Source organism: Natrix helvetica (genome assembly GCF_964273705.1).
Source record: "Natrix helvetica genome assembly, chromosome: 6".
In the NCBI taxonomy this organism is placed as follows: Eukaryota; Metazoa; Chordata; class Lepidosauria; order Squamata; family Natricidae; genus Natrix; species Natrix helvetica.
In genome coordinates this window covers 12,183,733-12,198,412 of record NC_138553.1, presented here as the reverse complement: position 1 = coordinate 12,198,412, position 14,680 = coordinate 12,183,733, and the positions used below count along the sequence as shown (strand labels likewise).

Here is a 14,680-nt window from a genome sequence, read left to right as displayed (position 1 = left end):
TATTTAGGATTGAACTCTCAACCTTCTGAATGGGAGGCGAGTGTCTTCACCTCTAGGCCACCACAGCATTCATTATTGGAGATCTTCAAACAGACCTATCTAAAGTGCTTTAAAGGAACCTGAATGTGTACTAGATGACCTTTGAGGGTCTTTCTAAATCTAGGATTCTATGATAAATTGGCTCATCAGCGATCATTGGACCTGACTACCCTGTTTCCCCCAAAATAAGACCTCCCTGGATAATAAGCCCAATTGGGCTTTTGAGCGCATGTGCTAAAGTAAGCCCTCCCCCTGAAAATAAGCCCTCCCCGAAAATAAGCCCTCCCTGAAAATATTGCAACACAGCAGCAGCCAAGAGGTGACCACACTCGCCATCTCCTGCACCTCCAAAATAATAATACCTCCCCAAAAATAAAGCAAAGCACTTATTTCGGGGGGTCAAAAGAATAAGAAACTCTGTGTTATTTTCGGGGAAACATGGTATTTACCTTCTTTGATAATTAAACACACAAGTGAAATCTTGGCATAGCTTGCAACAAACAAACCACGTTCAGTTTTTCCAAAATGACACCCGTTCCCATGGTTGACCATTTGTATCTCCTGCACATGACACTGACCAGTTGAAGAAGGACAGAAGCTCTTTTGGTCTATGTTCCTCGGGGTTGTAAACACTTAAAGGACACACAATGGCTCTTATTCCTCCAGAGCCAAGGCAGGTGGCCAACAACGCAATGTAGAAGAGGGCTTCCTGCTTCTTTTTAGCCAAAGTGTGGAGGACGTAGTGCTTATCTATGAAAAAATCCTCAAAAGGGAAGGCCACCACAGGTAACAGGGCTGTACCTGCAGAAAGAAAGAGGAACATCTGAAAGCATAAAACAGACATGTCATCCTGGGAAGTTCTGAAGGAACGTAGACTTCTTGAAGTGGTAGGGGGGCCTCATAAATTTTGGGAGCAGGTCATGGTGACTCTTATAAAAGAACTAAGACAACCCTTGAGTGACAACCATTTGTTTAGAGGCCAAAGTTATGACACTGAAAAAAAGTTATTTACAGCTGATACCTCACATTTACGATTGTGGCACCATCTCCATGGTTGTGTGATTAAAATTTGGGCATTTGGTAACCAGCATGTATTTACACACTTACAATTTACATCCCCAGGATCATGTGATTGTCATTTGTAAACTTACCAGCCAACTTTTGACAAGGAAAGTCAATGGGGGAAGCCAATGATACCAATTATGGTTGTTAAGTCGAGGACTATCTGTGTTTCAAATGAGGTTAGGTATTAACAAAATGGTTGCCAGAGTAGACTATCTCAGTTGAAGCTTTGTCCTTTTTTAATGTCAATAGGTAGCAGACTTCCTAGCAACCATCCAGCTGAGGTAACCTGCCATTCTAATTTTTTTTAAAAAAATGCCCCTGGGAGCTGTTGCTGGAGGCATAAATAAATAAATAACAGAATAAGAGAGTTAAAAGAGACCTTGGAGGTCTTCCAGGCCAGCGGTCACCAAGTGGTGGCCCATGGACCACTGGTGATCTGCGAGAAAATTTTGGCGATCCGCAGAAAAATTATTTGCATTTTTTTATATTTCACTAAATCAGAGGTCCTCAAACTACGGCCCCTGGGCTGGATACGTGCAATGAAGGCTTGTGTTGCTGCAGAGAGTCTCCTCCTTTTTGGTCTTTTTGTGTGGGTCGGAGGGGGGCAGAAATTCCCACTTGGAGTCTGCTTCAGCCTCCTGCTGTGGGGCTTTGGGTGAAGGCTGGAGGGAAGTGCCACTGATGGCGAAGAGCCGGAGGGCCTTGTTCCACTGGGACTGCATCATGGCCTGGAACTGGCTGACCATCTCAGCCCGCTGAGCCTCCAGGCACTGGTACCTGGCCTTGCACTCCCGCGGGCCTTCCCTCTGCTTGGAAAGCCTATGCTCGTAGTCCTCAGTAAGGTGCTTCTGCTGAGCCTCCTTCTCGGTCAGATCCAATTTGAACTGAGCTGTTTTGCCAACTCTTTCTCATGGTGGCTGCTTAGCTCCAACAACTGCTTCCTGTTGGGGCCCTAAGGAACCCAGGCGGGGAGGCGAGGAGTGGCTGGGAGGAGAGGGGCGAGTAGAGGCCTTTGAGGCGCCCCTCGATGTGAGTGACATCAAGTTGGCCACACCCACCCAGTCACATGACCACTTAGCCATGCCCACCCAGCTGGTCTAGGCAGATCATATTAGTGGTCCACGGGATTTAAAACTATGAATTTAGTGGTCCCTGAGGTCCGAAAGGTTGATGACCCCTGTTTGAGGCCAATGCCCTGCTCAGGAAGGAAATCCTATACCATTTCAGACAAATCCTTGTCCAATCTTTTCCTAAAAACCTCCAGTGATGGAGCATCCACAACTTCTAGAGACAAACTATTCTACTGGTTAATTGTTCTGCCAAGAAATGTCTCCTTAGTTCTAGGTTGCTTTTCTCCTTGATTAGTTTCCATCCATTGCTTCCCGTCTTGCCTTCAGATGCTTGGGAAAATAGGTTGACCCCCCCCCCTCTTCTTTAGGGCAGCCCTTTTAGATATTGGAACACCGCTATCGTGTTATCTCTAGTCCTTCTTTTCATTAAACATTCATCAAAAATAATAAAGCTGTACCTTTAATTTTTTTAAATTAAACCAACACCTGAAGTACTGTAAATTCAGAAAGACCTGGAACACTATTGCTTATTCCAGTGTTTCTCAAACTTGGCGACTTTAAGTCCTGTGGACTTCAACTCCCAGAATTCCCCAGCCAGCTATGCTGGCTGGGGGATTCTGGGAGTTGAAGTCCACAGGACTTAAAGTCACCAAGTTTGAGAAACACTGGCTTATTCTTTCCTTAATCTGACCTCTGTTTGGATTTTCTCAAACTTGATAAATCTTGTTGTCTCAAGGCCAGTTAGTTTCATCCATTATGGTCTAGATCAGTGTTTCTCAACCTTGGCAACTTGAAGATGTCCGGACTTCAACTCCCAGAATTCCCCAGCTGGCTGGGGAATTCTGGGAGTTGAAGTCCAGACATCTTCAAGTTGCCACGGTTGAGAAACACTAGTCTAAATGACTGTCATAGCATGAATGGCAGGAAAAGCAACTTACGTTCCAAACAAAATGTAAAAAAAAAAAAATTAAAAAGAGGCCATACATACGATTTCAAAATATAGCACGCACCCATTTCTCAAATGTCCAATTTGGCGCAGAAACATTCAGGTTTTACAAAGCCATCTTTTGCACACCATCTACATTTGGAAATAACCACCAGCTACCATAAGGTGCCCCCCCAAAAAAGGGATACCTACCAATAAAATGTAGCGCAGCGCACAGATACACCAGCCTGATCCGTCCCACTGGGTGCTGAGCAAGCCAGCCCATCAAAACTGGGGCCACTGTGCACGCCCCAGCAAAGCAAACGTTGAGCATGGCGGCTTCGTAGTTGTGATAACCAAGCTTGATAGTGCAGAAAAGAATCATGTTGCAGACGATGCCGTAGAAAGTAAATTTTTCGCACAGTTCCACCAGGAGTAAGCAAACCATCGCCTGGAATTCTTTCTCAAACTTTGAACTACCCAGGCCAAGAGGATCATTGGCTGGTCTTCTTTCAATCTTGGAAACATGATTTAGAAGCTGTTCGTCCTGCCGGAGTCTTAAGTCTACGAGAGGCATGACTTGAAGGTTGCTGTGAGCAATGGAACGTACGTGTGTGTGTGAGTGTGTGTGAGTGTGTGTGAGTGTGAGTGTGTGTGCGTGCTTCGGTTTACCCTCTTCTATAATTAACACCTAAGTGAGAGATTTGTGTAAGATTCCATCCTCGGCTACAATTTTCAGAGCGAGTCCTATTTTCAATCTGTTTAAAAAACAGATTCAAAACATGGGTATTAATTTTAGTGGATGGTGCAAGTTTTGTAAAAAAAACAAAAAAACCCCAAAGCCATCCCTGTTTAATTAGCTTTTCAGGTGGCAAACATGATCTGTACTCTCTTTTCTACCTACCTCCAGACCACAATTGCCGATTAAAATTATGTGAATCCAATACAATGTGCAGCAAACTTTATCTGTCTGTTACAGATAAAATACCTTCGCAAAATTCAAGTTTTAGGATTGAGAAAATAACAGGAGGCTAATATTCCGATGCTTTAATTAAGCAGCCACAAATGAAACTGGAAGTAAACAGATAAAGATGTGATGGATACACATTACAGGATGAACAACAGCTTATCGTTATTACATTTTGCTATTTTCTTAGTTAAATTCAGATAAGAAAGTTAATTAGGAGGGGGGGGGGAACTATATTCCGCTAGATTTAAAAGTATAGGTAGGATCTTCATCAACATACCTTCTTCCAAATAATTGCAAAGTGCTAATGAAAAGTTTGGAAGCCACGAAGAAAATCACCTGGGATATCTCCAAACCAAAATAGATGCATATTTCTTCCTTGCAACTTTGTTCTAATCTCAACCCCGTTTGCGAGGTTTCCAGAAAAAAATCTTATAGGTAAAATTTATGGTGTCAGTCTGCAGTATAAACAGAACCAGGCTGCACAATTGAAGAAGGCTCAATCTGTACATGTGCAGGATCCTGGCAGTGCATGAAACCATGCCCCCCCCTGCCCCCCCCTATGGAAAAACCAGCCTCCATAGAAACGGTCCCTGATGGACAAAAGGTTAAGGCTTTTTTTCTATGCATTAATATTTAAAGCAGTTTCTCAGCCTAGACCTCTTTATGATGTATGGACTTCAAGTCCCAGAATTCCTTAGCCAGTAGTCTAGCTGGGGAATTTCGAGCCTTTGAAGTCCACACATTTTAGAGTAGCCAAGATTAAGGAAAAAAACTGCAGAGACGTTACCTGTTTGCAACCTTTCACATCATCCATTTTGTCTATTTATTGCAAGAAAGCAAGCAAACGTCAGTTAAGGTGAAACAAGAGGACAGGTTCAAAGTTCCTAGCCATCATACTGGAAGCAAAGCGGCCGAATTCACAGTTTTAAAACTGTTGCTTAGGGAGCCATGGTTTTTTTTTAAAAAAAACAAATAAACTATAATTGGCTGAGTTCACACAACATATTAAGCCATAAACTACAATACAATAGCAGAGTTGGAAGGGACCTTGGAGGTCTTCTAGTCCACTGCATAGGCAAGGGAGGTTTGTGCAACAAGCTAAATCATAAATACACATGCAGGTAAAAAGACAAACCATGATTTACAAATCAAAATGGCTGGCTAAATTAAATAGTTATTTTTTTTATAAAAAAAACCCAACATATCATATTTTTAACACAACTCTTCTTCAACTTCTTTTCACAAACCTGGTAGATTTATTTTATGCTAAAATAGATTGAGTAATCTGCAAACTCATCTCTTAATCTGCATCCCCTTTATGAATGAGACTTCTTCCTGTGAGAAAAACACACATCTCATCTTTTTTTCCCCATCTTTGATTTGTGCTTCAGCTGGAATTAATTTGAACTATAACCTTAAACTAAATGCTAGGCATTTAAACTCTTGTATTTTGTGCAGAATATTTGTAAACTCTGGGTGATGGTTTTTCATAAAGTTAATACTTTTTGAATAATAAACTCAACCTGCTCACTTGTTTATCCGATTATGGCTAAAATATTAAGGTAGCTTGTTTGGTTTTTGTTTAGAGTACTGTGAATCCCACCAAATTGACTGATTTCTGTGTTTGATTTATAACCCAGTTTATCAATCACACAAATGTGCCTGGATAACTTCTACTCTTAATATTGCGAGCACTCTACTCCAAGCTGGTCAACTCTTTGTGGGGTAGGTAATAGTTCCCATTACTGCCAGCCAGCAACTCTATTCTGGGATGGTAGAGATGACAATCCAATTCAATTTAGAACAGTTAGTGTTAACTTACCTGCCCGTCCTTGTCTGTGGCCAACTGCTGAGCCTTCAGTTCTGTAGTATGTTCTGAGGCCCAACCCCTGAAGCCACTTAGCTCCATGGGAGAAATCTTATGCACACTTACTTGCAAGTAGATCCTGTTGGTCACAACAGGACATACTTTTAGATAAATATGCAAAGGTCACAGCACAGTCATCAAAGATGGAGAGTCACTTAGTTCCCCCAAGAATTTACATTTTACACATTTAGCCTATTTAAATCAACAGAAGGAAATGTTCTGTAGACGACACTACTGCAAAGTATTGTGAAAGACTGCAGTAGATAGTTGGGATATTAGAAAGCAAAACTATTCAACCAAAGGGAATTTTCAGATTTAGAGCATGTGCGTTTTTAAATAATTTGGAACGGTAGTTAAGACACTCTGTAAGTCAGAATCTATTTGCATGATTTATTGTGTTTCCAGGAACAAAGGTTTCAGGTGTTGTGTAATATTCTTGGAAGTTGGGGTAAACTAAGAGGGGAAAAGGTGTGGAAATAGGGCAATGAAGATGAATGCACTATATAAACTTCCTTTCTGATTACTGGAGGAAGTAATAGGGTTGCTTGAGGTTGCCTTGTTGTCTTGTGAGTTTAGCCATTGGACTAGAAGATCTCCAAAGTTCCTTCCAACTCTATTATTCTATGTTCTGTTCTATGTTAGCATATTGTATGATCACAGCCATATAACATATAATACCTTTAATGCTCTCAAAACAACAACAAACTCCCTATCCCAAGTCTTTGGGAAGAACTTGATAGGTAGATAAAAAACGCCAAATCCAGCCTAAACATATGGCTGATTCAGTGGTGGGTTGTAGGTGATATGGTCTGGTACGGGTGTACCGGAGTCTGCCCGGAACACCGGGCACTGTTCCGGTATGGTGCTCCGGAGGGCCCACCCGCCCACCTGAGCTCCTTACCTGTCCTTTAAAGCCTTTGGCGCTTCTGCGCACGAGCAGTTGGAGTGTCGCGGAGGCTTGCAGAGGCATTGCTGGCAGGTACGATGCATGCGCATGGCGCGCATCCATGTGGGCGATGGCGAGCCCGTTCCAACCGTACTGGGATCCAGAACCCACCACTGGGCTGATTGTGTGATGAACCATAATAGAAAATCACAAATGTTGCAAATAGAAGTAGAGCAACAATGGCAAAAGAAAGCAAATATAGTACCAATAGTGATAGGCACTTTGGGTGCAATCACAAAACAGTATTACACAACCAGTCCCCTCATCATCTTTGTTGTTCTTCATTGCGCTCTTTCTAGAGTCTCCACATCTTTTCTACATCGTGGTGACCAAAACTGAATGCAGTATTCCAAGGGTGGCCTTACTAAAGCATTATAAAGTGGTATTAACACTTCATGTGATCTTGATTCTATCCCTCTGTTTATGCAGCCTAGAACTGTGTCAGCTTTTTTGGCAGCTGCTGCACATTAAATGTCTCACCGACTCTCAATGACCCTGGAAAGCTAACAATAATTAAAGAAATTACAATAAAATCAACAGAACATAAAAAAGATAAGCGATGGCAAGCATGATGAGCACACCTTTTGTATGTATGTATATGTGTGGATGTATGTATGTATGTATGTATGTATGCATGCATGCATGCATACATGCTATACTAGTAAAGTGTTGGCACATATCAATGTTTGGCCATTATTTTATTGTCTTGCAAGATACAATAAAGGTGCCATTATGCTCTTTTTTGGCATCTGATTATTGCTCCACTTTTATTTCTCCTTCTCTATTGCCTTCTTCTTTAGCGTCAAAGCAAACATATACATGATATCTGTGGCAGGCAGTTTTTCATATATTCGTAAGTTCTTGTCTTACTTGCACCTATTTGACGTTTCTATAATTCAGAGGTAATTGCATTGCGATTATTTTTCATGATGCATGGTGGAGTTTTATATTGGGCAGTCAGCAGATATTCTTTACGACATTGTTTTCACTAATGGGTAAATTAGACCCAGCTTTATCATCTGGAAAGATTACTTTTTTAAAAATCGTATGACAAATTGTAAATGGGAGAAAGTACTCAAGGTTCTTCTCCATCCTCTTATCTACTAAAAAAGTACAGTGCATGGTGTGTGTTTGTATATTTCTCTCTCTCTCTCTCTCTCTCTCTCTCTCTCTCTCTCTCTCTCTCTCTCTCTCTCTCTCTCTCTCTCTCTCTCTCTCTCTCTCTCTCTCTCTCTCTCTCATATCACAAACTTCTTAATGTTTAAATAAAACATTAATGTACTTAGGTTTGTTCCTAGCTGCTCATTGCTAGTAATGTAGAGTAACCATGATTAAAGGCGAAAGTTCTCCTCGCACATATGTGCTAGTCTTTCCCAATTCTAGGGGGCGGTGCTCATCTCTGTTTCACAGCTGAAGAGCCAGCACTGTCCGAAGGCGTCTCCATGGTCATGTGGCTGGCATGACTCAACACCGAAGGCGCATGGAACGCTGTTATCTTCCCACCAAAGGTGGTCTCTATTTTTCTACTTGCATTTTTACATGGTTTCGAACTGCCAGGTTGGCAGAAGCTGGGACACATAATGGGGGCTCACTCCGTTATGTAGCGCTAGGGATTCAAACCATCGAACTGCTGACCTTTCTGATCAACAAGTGCAGCGCCTTAGCCACTGAGCCATCGCATCCCTTGAGTAGGGCAGAGAAAAAAATCTCTTTAACTATATTTCCATGGTAAACATGCTATGCTAAATAGTTCCAGATTTGGTCTATGTCATCTTTAGCTGAAGCTAAGACCCAATCTAAAATTTTAGGGAAATGCTGCCAGACAATGAAGATAGTTCAAAGCTTTAATTGAGTCTTTTACAATATTCACTAACTTAATTGTTGTTTTTCACCCTTAGCAATCTCTAGCAATAAGCCTTACCTGTGCTGCCTAGGAGTTGCTAGCTCAGTGAGCAGATTACATGGAGATTACATTACATACAGATTACAGTGATCAGAAAAACTCAGGGATCGCTATTGAGTAGATAACATTGGGATGAGGAATCTGAGCCTTCCACATGTTGCCGAACAGAGAAGTTTCATTTATGGAACATTTATGACAGAGTGAGGATGTCCCTCACTCTGTCAAGGACCCTGGAGTATCATTTCTAATGATCTAAGTGCCAGAGCTCACCGTAACAGCATTGCCGAAAAGGCATTAAGAGTTGTTAACCTAATTTTGCAAAGTTTCTTCTCCCATAATATTGCATTGCAAACTAGGGCATATAAAACCTTTGCTAGGCATATTCTCGATTACAGCTTATCTGTCTGGAACCCGCACTGCATATCGGACATTAATACAATTGAGCGAGTCCAGAGACATTTCACAAGAAGAGTCCTCCACTCCCCTGCTCACAACAGAATACCTTATACTACCAGGCTTGAAATTTTGGGCTTAGACAACTTAGAATTACACTGCCTTTGGTCTGACCTAAGCATTGTACGCAAAATCATCCGCTACAACATCATACCTGTCAATGACTACTTCAACTTCAACAGTACACGGGCACACAATGGATACAAACTCAATGTAAACTGCTCCAAACTCCAACGTGCCTACCATCCCTGTCCTACTGTCCCCACTTATTCGTATCCATTTCCTGTATTCATAATCACATTTATACTTATATCTGTTATCTTATACATGCTTGACAAAATAAATAAATGAATAAAATTTAGTGTGGTCAGTGAGAGATGCAGAGAGCTATAACTCAGCAACCTCAGGAAAGTTAGGGTATCCATTTCTCGATAGAGGTACTATCCAATATAGTACTATAAATCTAGCATTTTTGACATGGTGTCAGTTCATGGGTAGATATGGGAATGAATTATATTCTTGTTCCATTTCTTGAATCTACATGCTTGAACACAGCTGTTGTACCATTGAGTAAAGGTGTAATACCCCTTTGAGACCCACTTTGGTGTGGAGGTTTAAGGCACCAGGCTAGAAACCAGGAGACAGTGACTTCTAGTCCCTCTTTAGGCAAACACCATTGCACAGTGCAGGAAGAGCAACTGATCTCTCTATATATAAATGGCTGTGTGTGTGTGTGTGTGTGTGTGTGTGTGTGTGTGTGTGTGTGTATGTTCCAGCATAACTCTGGAATGCCTCGAGCAATTTCAACCAAACTTGGCACACAGATGACTTACTCTCTGGAAACAAATACTGTGGGGGTAAGACACCCCTAACACCCCTTGGGGTGTGTGTTCTGTTAAGATACAGCCTGTTGTGCCTTAAAATGGCTTCTATTGTACTGCCGTAAAATGGCTTCTTGTACAGTGCTGTGGAGTTGTCATGGTAATGGCTTCACAGCACTCCACAAGGGAGCTACCACTGGTAAGGGGGAAAATCCAACATTAGAAATTACGTTTGATCTGGATATTTCCCCCCCTATAAATAAATACCCAGGCAACTCCGGGTTATCAACTAGTTTCTGATAAAAGTGAAACTTTCTTCTCCACTGAAAATTGACTTTTATCTGACTGCTTTTGGGAGGATGGGGGTGGGGAGGTTGAAGCTGTCTGTGTGCAAACTCTCTGGGCAGAGAATGCTTTCAAATGCGATTCTCCCTAGGAGAAAATCATCACGTAAGCTAGAATTTTAGAAACAATTTTGCAGTTGTCTATCCACGTTTCCGTTTCTGTAATCCAACAACTTGCAAGAGGCCTTTATGAGGTAGTAGAAGCATCAATTTCTGCAAAAGAATATCTAGGGAGCCAGCTTCCAGTCCCCACTCATCAGCAGAACTCACTAATTGATTTTCAGCCAGACTTAAAGTATCTTTCAACTTAATCCATTTTACAGGATGGTTGTGAAGCTTAACATAAGGCCAGGAAAGTCACAAGCATCTTGGTGGAAAAGCTTAGTGAATATTAAATTTACTTATGCATCCTCGCACATTTTATATTCCTGGAGCTAAGGATATGAAAGACTGAAGAGTTTGTCTGCTGCAGAGCAGAGGTGAAATGCTACCGGTTCGGTAGTAAAAAAAATGCTTTAAAAAAGTTTTTAAAAGTGTCGACGATCAGCTGTGTGATAATCAGCTGTGCCGCACGATTTACATTCGCTAGAAAGCAGGAAATTGTGCTTTCTAGTGAATGTAAATCGCATGGCACAGCTGTTCTCCCCCCTCACTGTTCTACTTACCTTTGCAGACCCAGAAAATGCTTCTTAGCGCCTGTGGTGTGCCAAAGTGCTCGTTTGCCATGCATGTGCATGCGAAGCGAACTGGTAGCAGACTGAAGAGAATTTCACCCCTGCTACAGAGTTGTGACAACCCCACTGTTTCTCCCTATTTCACCTCCCAGATATGCTGATCAGAGCTTTGTCTGAAAAATATCCATTCTTCCTGGGGTAAGGCTATGTGCTAAAAGTTGTTTACAGAATTATCTCTATTATCTTGACCAGGTGATTAAACAATGATCTCTGTACAACCATACCAAATTGCATCTCAGTGTATGTTCTTTAGTGTTTCGTCAAAAGAAATATGTCCAAAGACACTTGATTTCAGAAGAGGTTCTCCAGCTGTCACTGAGGTATTCCAGCACTGCAAACTCAAATGAATCTGAATTCTGTTTCAATTAATGTTGCTGGATTGAGTCCCTTTTCAGTAGTAGCTATTGATATGTGGATGAGTGATAGTCCACTTATGTTTATATATGTGTGTTTATGTGTATATATGTTTGTTGATGGGGTGGCTCAGTGGCTAAGACACTGAGCTTGTCGATCAGAAAGGTCAGCAGTTTGGAGGTTCGAATCCCTAGCGCCACGTAATGGAGTGAGCTCCAGTGACTTGTCTCAGCTTCTGCCAACCTAGCAGTTCGAAAGCATGTAAAAGTGCAAGTAGAAAAATAGGAACCACCTTTGGTGGGAAGGTAACAGTGTTCCATGCATCTTCGGCTTTTAGTCATGCCGGCCACATGACCACGGAGACGTCTTCGGACAGCACTGGCTCTTCGGCTTTGAAACAGAGATGAGCACTGCCCCTTAGAGTCGAGAATGACTAGCACATATGTGCAAGAGGAACCTTTACCTTTACCTTATATTTGTTTGTGTGCAAAAAGTGTTTGAATGAACAAAACACAAAGAGATTCTGTCTGTTTCAGAGAAATGTCCTTAAAATGTTTGGGGTGAGTTGGGTGGGGGATAAATAGCCAGATTAGGAATATGTTTAGAACATAAAATCATAGGACTGGAAAGGATCTTGGAGGCCTCCTAGTCCAACCCCCTGCTCAAGGCAGAAGATCTTATATTATCCTGGTTAAATGATTGTCCAGTCTGTTTTTGAAAACCTCCAGTGATGGAACATCCATAATTTCTGGAGCCAAACTATTACATCAAATGTTTGTTCTTACTGTCAGAAAATTTCTCCTTACTTTGGATCTCTCTTTGACAAGCTTACATCCATTGCTTCTTATCCTGCTCTCTGGTGCCTTGGACAATCCCCTCTTCTCTGTGACAACCCATCAAGTACAGGAAGACAGTGTAGGAAGTTAGCACCCACCCCTCTCCTAGGAGAATGAAATATTCTGAGAAATATTTAAAAGGCAGAATATTATATTTGCCTTTTTTATATTATATCTGGATGAGAAAAGGAGAAACACGTTTTAAAGACAAAGCAGCTCCCTGCAGCTCCCTGCCTCCTCCCTGCAGCCCCAGGGTGAGATTAAGACATGGTCCTCAGGACATAATAGGATTAGCCCTCTACCCATCTCACCACACCTGGAAAGATTACATCACCCAGCAAAGCTTAACCAAGCCTCAGACACAGACAGCCTACAAAGTTAGCTAAGCCCAGAGGTGGCATTCAGCAGGTTCTGACCAGTTCTGGAGAACCAGTAGCAGAAATTTTGAGTAGTGCGGAGAACCAGTAAATGCCACCTCTGGCTGGCCCCGCCCCCATCTATTCTCTGCCTCCTGAGTCCCAGCTGATCGGGAGGGAATGGGGATTTTGCAGCAACCTTCCCCTGGAGTGGGGAGGGATTGGGGATTTTACAGTATCCTTCCCCTGCAGTGGGGAGGGAATGGAGATTTTACAGTATCCTTCCCCTGCCATGCCCACCAAGCCATGCCACGCCACGCCCACCAAGCTACGCTCACAGAACTGGTAGTAAAATTTTTGAATCCCACCACTGGCTAAGAGCCCCACCCCCTGGGAGTCTGACAGCCAATGGGATACATTTCTTGTACAGGAACAGGAAACTCTAAGGCAGGGCCGAAGATAGTGTATAAATATCTCTCTCTCTCCACTCCATGTGCTTTTTTTGCCCAGGATCTCAAACCATGTGGTCCTCTCCACCATTAAACCAACTTTGCAAGCAGTCTCCGTGTTTCCATGTTTTCTTCCCACTAGGAACTGAACCCAGATGGACATTGCTTCCAACAACAGTTACCATGTCCTCCCTAATCTTTGCCTTTGATAGGCCAGACATACTTAGCTCTCTCAACCGTCCATTATATGATTTAACCTCCAGAACCTTAATCATCTTTGTTGCTCTTCTCTGCATACCTTCTAAGATCTGAACATTTTGTTTGCATTGTGGCGACTAAAATTGTCCTCAATATTCCAAGTATAGTCTCACTAGTGCAGTACTGTATAAAGCAGTACGATCACTTCTTTCTGGGAAAAAAAAAAGCTGTCACAGTTTCTTCCTGAATTCTCCTGACTCTAATTCTGTTATTTTTAAAGTTACTTCACATAATAAATGGTGTTCTTCCACCACAGTGGTTTTCGGAAACACATTTTATAAAGATGTCGTTTAAGTAGGAATTACGACTCAACTTTAAGTCAATTTTAGAGTAATGTATGCGTCTGTGTTCTCAAATGAGATCAATTGTTCTCTATCTAGCCGTTATCTTTCCCAAGGAGAAATGGGGTGAAACTGAGTTGGTTTCAAGCCATTCAGGCTCTCTGATATGGTTTATTATTGAGAAATATGCTTCATAGGGGGAACATGATGCCTCTGTAATTGAACTGATATCAGCTGGAAGGTGTAGATGTAGCTCGCTGCCTTGTCTCCAGATGCAGCCTTGCAATCCTTAACTCCAGTGGTGGGATTCAAAAAGGTTTACTACCAGTTTTGTGGGCGTGGCTTGGTGGGTGTGGTCTGGCTTGGTTGGCATGGCTGGGGAAGGATACTGCAAAATCCACATTCCCTCCCCACTCCTGGGGGAAGGATACTGTAAAATCTCCATTCCCTCCCCAGTCCAGGGGAAGGTTACTGTAAAATCTCCATTCCCTCCCCAGTCCAGGGGAAGGTTACTGTAAAATCCACATTCCCTCCCCAGTCCAGGGGAAGGTTACTGTAAAATCTCCATTCCCTCCCCAGTCCAGGGGAAGGTTACTGTAAAATCTCCATTCCCTCCCCAGTCCAGGGGAAGGTTACTGTAAAATCTCCATTCCCTCCCCAGTCCAGGGGAAGGATACTGCAAAATCTCCATTCTCTCCCCACCCCAGGGGAAGGATACTGCAAAATCTCTATTCCCTTCTCATTACAGGGGAAGGTTACTGTAAAATCTCCATTCCCTCCCCAGTCCAGGGGAAGGTTACTGTAAAATCTCCATTCCCTCCCCAGTCCAGGGGAAGGTTACTGTAAAATCTCCATTCCCTCCCCAGTCCAGGGGAAGGTTACTGTAAAATCCACATTCCCTCCCCACTCCTGGGGGAAGGATACTGTAAAATCTCCATTCCCACCCCACTCCTGTGGGAAGGATACTGTAATCTCCATTCCCTCCCCAGTCCAGGGGAAGGTTACTGCA

General features: G+C 42.5%; 1 protein-coding gene across 2 annotated transcripts in view; it reads right to left on the bottom strand.

The window, feature by feature from the left end:
* The window catches only part of SLC15A5 (solute carrier family 15 member 5), a 49,563-nt gene extending 43,349 nt beyond the window's left edge, over window positions 1-6,214 (bottom strand). Inside the window, exons 1-4 of one of the 2 annotated variants that reach the window (XM_081957387.1) lie at window positions 5,892-6,214; window positions 4,004-4,170; window positions 3,313-3,857; window positions 618-840 (exon numbers count right to left, since the gene is read on the bottom strand). In XM_081957387.1, the coding sequence (XP_081813513.1) occupies window positions 618-840; window positions 3,313-3,676 (587 nt within the window). In that variant the 5' untranslated portion in view covers window positions 3,677-3,857; window positions 4,004-4,170; window positions 5,892-6,214. Of the gene's footprint in view, window positions 1-617; window positions 841-3,312; window positions 3,858-4,003; window positions 4,171-4,856; window positions 4,969-5,891 lie in introns of those variants that run through there. The other variant, XM_081957388.1, reaches the window with a different exon arrangement.
* Window positions 6,215-14,680: the final 8,466 nt, after the last annotated feature.